Source organism: Leptonychotes weddellii, chromosome 8 (genome assembly GCF_054177405.1).
Source record: "Leptonychotes weddellii isolate Sample4059 chromosome 8, ASM5417740v2, whole genome shotgun sequence".
Lineage (NCBI taxonomy): Eukaryota > Metazoa > Chordata > Mammalia > Carnivora > Phocidae > Leptonychotes > Leptonychotes weddellii.
In genome coordinates, this window is record NC_138376.1 from 1,146,417 (window position 1) to 1,155,466 (window position 9,050).

Genomic DNA, 9,050 nt, shown 5'->3' on the forward strand with positions numbered 1-9,050 from the left:
GCTTAACCAACTGAGCCACCCAGGCGCCCTATCTTTTGTCTTTTTGATAGTATTCATTCTAACAGGTGTGAGGTGATAATCTCATTGTGGTTTCGATTTGCATTTACCTGATACTTAGTGCTATCAAGCACCTTTTTATGTACCTGCTGGCCATTCATGTATCTTCTTTGGAAAAATGTTTATTCAGGTCTTCTGCCCATTTTTAAATTGGATTATTTGTTTTTATGCTGTTGAGTTGTATGAGTTCCTTAAACATATTTGATACTAACCCCTATCAAATATATGGCTTGCAAATATTTTCTCCCATTCCATAGCTTGCCTTTTCATTTTGTTGATGGTTTCCTTTGCTTTACAGAATTTTTTTTAGTTTGGTATAGTTTATCTTTGCTTGTGTTGCTTCTGCTTTTGATGTCATATTGAAAAGATCGTTGCCAACACCAATGTCAAGGAGCTTTCCTCCTCAGTCTTCTTCTAGGAGTTTTATTATTTTAGGTTTTTGTTTTTTTTTTTTAAAGATTTTATTTATTTATTTGAGAGAGAGAGAATGAGAGACAGAGAGCAGGAGAGGGAGGAGGGTCAGAGGGAGAAGCAGACCCCCCCGCTGAGCAGGGAGCCCGATGCGGGACTCGATCCCGGGACTCCGGGATCATGACCTGAGCCGAAGGCAGTCGCTCAACCAACTGAGCCACCCAGGCGCCCTTATTTTAGGTTTTAAGTCTGTAATCTATTTCAAGTTAATTTTCATGACCGGTATACAATAGGGGTTCATTTTCTTTATTCTGCATGTGATTATCTAATTTTCTTACCCCCATTTTCTGAAGAGACTGTTCTTCCCCCATCCTTTCCCCATTGAGTATTCTTGGTTCCTCTGTCAAATATTAACAGGCCAAATATGAGAGGGTTTATTTCTGGGCTCTCAATTCTGTTCCATTAATTTGTGTCTGTTTTTATGCTAGGACCATATTGTTTTCATGGCCATAGCTTTGTAATATAGTTTGAAATAAAAAAACGTGATGCCTCCAGCTTCATTCTTTCTCAGGATTGCTTTGCCTTTTGGGGGTCTTTTGTGGTTCCATATGAATTTTAGATTGTTTTTTCTATTTCTGTGAAAAGTACTATTGGAATTTTGATAGGGATTGCATTGAATCTATAGATAGCTTTGGGTAGTGTGGACATTTTATCAATAGAAAGTCTTCTGATCGGGGCGCCTGGGTGGCTTCGTCGGTTAAGCATCTGCCTTCGGCTCAGGTCATGATCCCAGGGTCCTGGGATCGAGCCCCGCATCGGGCTCCCAGCTCAGCGGGAGGCCTGCTTCTCCCTCTGTTCCCCCCACCCCTCATGCTCTCTTGCCCTATCTCAAATAAATAAATAAAATCTTAAAAAAAAATTCTTTGATCCATGAACACGAGATAGGTTTGTATTTATTTGTGTCTTCTGTGATTTTTTTTCATCAGTGTCTTAGACTTTTCAGAGTAGAGATCTTTCACCTACTTGGTTAAATTATTCCTAAGTATTTTGTTTTTGATGCTATTCTAAATGGGATTGTTTTCCTTCTTTTTTAGATACATCCTTGTATAGAAACACCACTGATTTTTGTATGTTGGTTTTGTATCCTGCAACTTTACTGAATTTGTTGATTAGTTCTGACAGTGTTTTTGATGGAGTCTTTAAGATTTTCTCTGTGTAATATGTCATCTGCAAACAGATAATTTTCCTTCTTCCTTTCTGATGTAGATGCCTTTTATTTCTTTTTGTTGCCTAATTACTCCAGTTAGGACTTCCGGTATCATGCTAAATAGAAAAGGTGAGAGTGGGCACCCTCCCCTTGTCCCGTATCTCAGAGGGAAATCTCTCAGCCTTTCACCGTTGAGTATATATTAGCTGTAGGGTTGTTACGTCTGCTATTATGCTGAGTTTGAGAAGTATTGGCATAACAGTCTCACACTGGGCTTGTCTTTGTTGGGGGGTTTTTGATTACTGCTTCAGTCGCCTTACTCCTTATTGTTCTGTTCAGATTTTCTGTTTCTTCATGATTCCATTTTATTGGGTATATGTTTCTAAGAATTTATCTGTTTTTTATAGGTTATCCAATTTGTTGGCCTAGTAGTTTCTTCTGATCCTTTGTATTTCTACGGTATCAGTTGTAATGTTTCCTCTTTCATTTCTGATTTTATTTAAGCTTTTTTTCTTTTTTTCTTAGTTTAGCTAAAGGTTTTTCAATTTTGTCTGCCTTTTCAAAAAGCCAACTCCTAGTTTCATTGATCTTTTTTATTATTTTTCTGGTCTTTATTTCATTTACGTCTGCTCTGATCTTTGTTATTTGCTTTTTTTCCTGCTAACTTGGGGCTTAGTTTGTTCTTCTAGTTCCTTGAGGTGTAATACAGGTTGTGTATTTGAGATCTTTTTTCTTACTGTAGACATTTAGCACTACAGAATTCCCTCTCAGAGCTGCTTTTGCTACATCCCATAGGTTTTGATATTTCGTTTCCATTTTCATTTGTTTCAAGATATCTTTTGATTTCCCTTTTGATTTCTTCTTTGACCCTTTTGGTGGTTCAGGAGTGTGTTATTTAGTGTCCACATATTTGTGAATTTTCCAGTTTTTGATCTCTGGTTTCATGCTATTTTTTTTTTTTTTTAAAGATTTTATTTATTTATTTGACAGAGACAGAGACAGTTAGAGCAGGAACACAAGCAGGGGGAGTGGGAGAGGGAGAAGCAGGCTTCCTGCTGAGCCGGGAGCCCGATGTGGGACTCGATCCCAGGACCCTGGGATCATGACCTGAGCCGAAGGCAGTCGCTTAACCAACTGAGCCACCCAGGCGCCCGGTTTCATACTATTTTTGTTGGGATAGACTGTGGGTATGATTTTGGTCTTCTTAAATTTGCTAAGACTTGTTTTGTGATCTATCCTGGAGAATGCTCCTGTGTCCTTGAGAAGAATGTGTATTCTGGTGGTGTTGGATAGAATGTTCTGTATATGTCTTTTAGGTCCATTTGGTCTAAAGTAGGTTCAAGTCCAGTTTCCTTGTTAACTTTCTGTCTGGATGATCTGTTCATCGCTGAAAGTGGGGTACTCAAGTCTACTACTATGCATTGTTGTCTGTTTCTCCCTTGAGATCTGTTAGTATTTGCTTAACAGATTTAGGAGCTTTGATGTTAGGTACATATGTATTTATAATTATTATATCCTCTGGATGAATTGATTCCTTTGTCATTATATAATGGCCCTTTTTGTCTCTACAGTTTGTGACTGTTAAGTCTGTTTTATCTGATATATGTATAACTACCTCTGCTCTCTTTTGCTTTCCATTTGGATGCAATATCTTTTTCCATCTGTGTACTTTGAGCCTAGTGTGCCCTTAAAACTGAGTGAGTCTCTTCTAAGGCAGCATATAGTGGGTCTTATTTTCTTTATCCATTCAGCTACTCCCTTCCTTTTGATTGGAGAATTTAGTCCATTTATGTTTATTAGTAAGTAAGGACCTACTGATGCCTTAATAGTTATTTTCTGGCTGTTTTATACTTCCCTGGTTCCTTTCTTCCCTTTTGCTGTCTTCCTTTGTGAATTGACCATTTTTCAGAGAGGTATGCTTTGATTTCCTTTTCTTTATCTTTTCTGTGTCTACTGTAGGTTTTGCTCTGTGGTTATCCTGGGGCTTACATAAAACATAGATAAAACATTTTTCAAGCTGATAACCAACTTAACTTCAATTGCATACAAAAACTCCACCTTTTTACTGCTCCTCCCATTTTATGTCTTTGATGTCACAATTTATCTCTTTTTATATTTTGTATTTATTAATAAATTATTGTAGCTATAGTTATTTTTAACATTCTTGTCCTCTAACCCTTACATAAGAATTAATGTTGAACAGACAACCATATTACGATATTAGAGTGTTTTGAATTTGACTGTACACTTATTTTTACCAATATGTTTTGTAATTTCATGTTTTCATGTTATTAATCAGCATCCTCTCATTTCAACTTGAGAAAGATGCCTTCCAGCATTTCTTGTGAAGCAAGTCTAGTGGTGAACTCCTTCACCTTTTGTTGTATAGGAATGTCTTTCTCTCCATTTCTGAAGCACAGCTTTGCTGGGTAAAGTATTCTTGGTTTGCAGGTTTTTTTCTTTCAGCATGTTGAATATGTTATCCCACTCTGTCCTGGCTACACAGTCTTTTGCTGAGCGGTCTGCCAATAGCCTGACAGGGCTTCCCCTTAAATGGGAGGAATTTTTCTTTTCCTCTTCCTGCTTTTATAATTTTGTCTTTGATTGTAGACAGTTTTATCATAAAGTCTTTTATTTTATTTTTTTTAAGAATTATTTATTTGTCAGAGGGAACACAAGCAGGGGGAGCTTCAGGCAGAGGGAGAAGCAGGCTCCCCGATGAGGGACTTGATCCCAGGGCCCCGGGATCACGACCTGAGCTGCTTAACTGACGGTGCCACCCAGACGTCCCTATCATAATGTGTTTTAGAGAAGATATTTTTCACTGGAAATTATTTGGAGACCTGTGAGCTTCATGAACTTGGAGGTCCTAGCTTCTGCCAAGATTTGGGAAATTCTTAGCTATTATTTCTTTAGATAATCTTTCTGTCTCTTTTTCCCTTTATTCTTCTGGGACTCCAGTAATGTGTGGATGCTTCTTTTAATGGTATCCTATTGTTTACATAGCAGTTCTTCATTCTTTTTCTCCTATATTCTCCTCTGACTGGATAGTTTCAAATGACCTGTCTTCTACCTCACAGGTTCTTTCCTCTGCATGGTGCAGTTGGCAATAAGTGTCTTCCATTGCAGTTTTCATTTCATTATGTTCTTTGGGTCTAGAATGTCTTATTTTGCTTTTTTGTTTATGATTTTATCTGTTAAACTTCCAATTCTGTATATTTTCCTAATTTCATTTAAATGTTTTTCTCTGTTATAGCTCACTGAGCATCTTTAAAACAACTATTTTGAATTTTTTTTTTATCGTGTAAGTCATAAATCTCCCTTTCTTTAGGGTTAGTTAAAGGAAAATTATTGTATTCCTTTGGTGGTGTCATGTTTTCTTGATTTTTCATATTTCTTGAAGTCTGGTGTTATGTCTTTGCATTTGAAGAGGCAGTCACGTCCTCCTGTGTTTAGTTACTGGCTTTGGGAGAAAAATACCTTCTGTCAGCCCCGTTAGGGATTCTGAGGTGTTCTCAGACCTACTGTGGATATGTCTGCCCCACTCTTCTTGTTCCCTTGCGGGGAGGATTTCCTAAAATTGTGCCTTCTCTCAGTCCTGCAAAGCTAGGCCGGGTGCTGACACACTCATATTTACTCTCCTTTGGTACCGAATGCTCAGGCTTTAGTGCTTTTCCCCCAATCCTGCAGAGTCAGGCTGGCCTGTGTGGGCTCACGAGCTGTCTCCGAAGTCTTGCTGTCACCGCCATCAGGGATGTATCCAGGGAGCCAGCCAGAGGGGGTGGGGTATGTGTGTGCAGGTGAGGCATGCAGAGCACTGGGGGTGCCCGTAGGCTCGCTGGGCGAATCTGCAGCTGAAGCATCCCCAGTGGCTCTTTGGCAGGCTTGCTGATGGAGTCCACAAAGTGGCTCGTAGGATCTGCGGTCCTTTGTTGCCCTCCAGGACACTGACTACTGTTCCCCCAGCTGCTCCCCGCCCCCCGCCCCCCAGGCACTCAGGACACTTCAGTATTCTGGTTGGATGAGAGGGAGGTGGGTCCGTTTGGTGGCATCCCACACAGCTAGGGAAGCTGAGCGCTCGCACGCTCTCTTTCCCCTGTGGGAGAAATAATGGGCCAAGAAGGTCTCTCTTGGCACTGAGCTTTACCACCTTGGAGGTGGGGGGTGTGACACAGACAAAATGAAACCGCCTTTTACATCTTCAGTGCATCCAGTCCTGGGTTTTCTGTTTTTTTCATTCTTTTGTTTGTTTGGCTTTTTTTTTTTTTTTCTTCTACCATGTATTGAAACTTCCCTGCTGGACTCCTGGACTTCCACAAAGACACTCATCCATGGGTGATGGTCAAAGTCTGTGTTCTTTGCAGGAAAGATGATAGGAAACTCTTATTCTGCCATGTTATTACTCCTCAATGCTTTGCCTATTATATCTTTTATAAATGTAAATCAGCCAAAATGGTTTTAAATCCTTGCTTTTTTTTCTTCTTGGGATTTTTCACAGTTGTATAGTCAGGATTACTTTTCATGTGCTTCTGTCCCTTAGAGTCATAATATTTGTAATATATACTGAGCGTCTGTTATTGCCATTTTCTATAACCAACATAGTTGGTTTCTGCAGGTCTCACTGTTGTTGGTTCTCTTGATTTCTGTTACTTGAAATCAGAAGCATCTTATCTGAGACATTTGTCTTGATTCTGTTTTCCTAAAGTCTAGGTTACATATCTGTTCATGCACATTTCCTTCTGCAGTTAAAAACTCTAAAATCACACCTTCATTTTTTTCTCAAGATTTCTATTACAAATCAGTTTTCCCTTACCGATCAAATTTAAGTCGAGAATAATACATAGTTCCTTTTATTCTTCCTCTGCTTTCTGAGAATTGGGCTTTCCTGTGAACCATTACTCTGAATAGACCTCTCCAAGAGCAAAGTTTGTTTTTGTTTATTGACATATAAGTTATGTATATTGAGTGCATATATTAAGTGCACTGATTTTTATGTATTATATACCAGTGGAATCACCACCCACAGTAAAATGTAGGATGTTTCTGATGCCCCAAAAGTTTCTGTTGTGCTCCTGCTCAGTTATTATTATCCCTCCAGAGTTATCCACTGGTCTAACTTCCATTACCATCGATCAGTTTGGTTGGTTTTTTTTATGTAAGTGGAATTATACAGTTATGTATTCTTTTGTGTTTGGCTTGTTTTGCTCAGCATGATGAGGTACGTCCATGTTACTAGGTATATCAATAGCTCATTCTTTTATATTGTTGAATAATATTCTGTTGTATGAAAATATTGTGGTTTATTTACCCATTCACCTGATGAAAGACATTTGGGTTGTTTCCAGTTTGGGGATATTATGAATACACTAGCTACAAACAGTCTTGTACAAGTCTCTAGGTGGTCATGAGTCCTGCCACTCGAATGGAATTGCTGAATTCAGAACAAGCATTTGTGTAACTTTAGTATATAACTGCCGAACAGTTTTCCTACGTGGTTGATACATTTACTCCCCACAGCAATGCACAACGTTCCAGTTGCTCTGTATGCTTGCCACCAGTTAGTATGGACCATGTCAATTTAATTTTTAGACATTCTGGTGGGTGGGTAGTATAAGTAATTGTGCCATTGTGACATTTAATTTATATTAATAGCAAAATTTTAAAGGGCCTGTGAAGACTTTGGGGAAGTAATCGTATTATTTATTCAGATGTTGTTCGTAGCGGAGAAGGCAGCAGAAATATTTTGCTTCACTTAATAAGGAACAGATTGAGTTGAAGGCTACTGTATGTGTCTAGGGACAGAACTGTGAACGTTGACGTAACGCTTTACATCCTGAGTCTACTGATGAGGGTACCAGGGCCCTCGTCAGCAGTTATCCTGTTTCTGTTTTTGGATTCGGAGAAGTAAAGGAAATGGCATAGTTCTTGCTATTTTCACATGGAAAGATAATCTGGATTTAACAGCTTGCTGGTAATAGCTAATTTGGACAGGATTCATTGTGGTTTCTTCTTCTCCAGATCTGTCCTCTTCGGAGTCTGCCCTTCTCCAAGGGGAACATACTCTACTCGCATCAGCCAGTTTTCAAGTAAGTTGGAATTCCTGAAATGCCATTTAGTCCTTAGAGTGGATTGTGTATTTTCTGCTGTGGGTATGTTCATTTAAAAACCAATGTTGGGAATTCATTCTGGGCTCCCACCTGCCCAGTGACGTTTGAACCTCTGCCTCTCCAACTTCACTAATACATTTACCACTTAACCTCCTGCTTAGTATCTTGTCAGCTCCAACAGTGACAGGGCAAAGGAAGTACAAAATGGGATCCTTTACTTGAATCGACCAAATGACTGCTAAAAACCAGAACAGGTGAATATAAACAAAGCTAAATGAGTACCATGGAAAATAGAGAATGCAAAAATGTGTGGTCTGGAAGGGTCAGGAGAGTTTCAAGGAGTATGGGATTTGCACTACCTCTCACAGGATGGGGGACATTTGGATATTTAGACAAGTAATGTGGGAGGGAGGGATGGGGTGGATTCTAGCTATGGAGAACATTTTGGGCAAAGGTTCACAACAATTAACAGATGTTACATAGGAATCAGAAAAAGTGGGGGAGCTGGTTTATTTTGGCAGATGGTAAACAGATGATTAAATAAGTTGGAATATGACATTCCTCAAAGGTCTAGATGAAAAGTTGAAGGCGGGGCGCCTGGGCGGCTCAGTCGTTAAGTGTCTGCCTTCGGCTCAGGTCATGATCCCAGGGTCCTGGGATCAAGCCCCGCATCAGGCTCCCTGCTCTGCGGGGAGCCTGCTTCTCTCTCTCCCACTCCCCCTGCTTGTGTTCCCCTCTCTCTGGCTGTGTCTCTCTCTGTCAAATAAATAAATAAAATCTAAAAAAAAAAAAAAAAGAAAAGTTGAAGGCTTTCTTCTGTAGGCCATTTGTGAACCATTAATGGTTTTTTTTTAATTATTATGTTATGTTAGTCACCATACATTACATCATTAGTTTTAGATGTAGTGTTCCATGATTCATTGTTTGCGTATAACACCCAGTGCTCCATGCAGAACGTGCCCTCTTTAATACCCATCACCAGGCTAACCCATCCTCCCACCCCCCTCCCCTCTAGAACCCTCAGTTTGTTTCTCAGAGTCCATCGTCTCTCATGATTCGTCTCTTCCTCCGATTCCCCCCCTTCATTTTTCCCTTCCTACTATCTTTTTTTTTTTTTTAACATATAATGTATTATTTGTTTCAGAGGTACAGATCTGTGATTCAACAGTCTTGCACAATTCACAGCGCTCACCATAGCACATATCCTCCCCAATGTCCATCACCCAGCCACCCCATCCCTCCCACCCCACCATTAATGGTGTTTGAGG

General features: G+C 39.7%; 1 protein-coding gene across 1 annotated transcript in view; it reads left to right on the forward strand.

Moving 5' to 3' along the window:
- Positions 1–9,050, forward strand: part of ZNF184 (zinc finger protein 184) — a 29,447-nt gene that overhangs the window by 7,227 nt on the left and 13,170 nt on the right. The window contains exon 2 of the mRNA XM_081827500.1: positions 7,694–7,761. Coding sequence (XP_081683626.1) covers positions 7,694–7,761 — 68 coding nt within the window. The remainder of the gene's footprint in view (positions 1–7,693; positions 7,762–9,050) is intronic.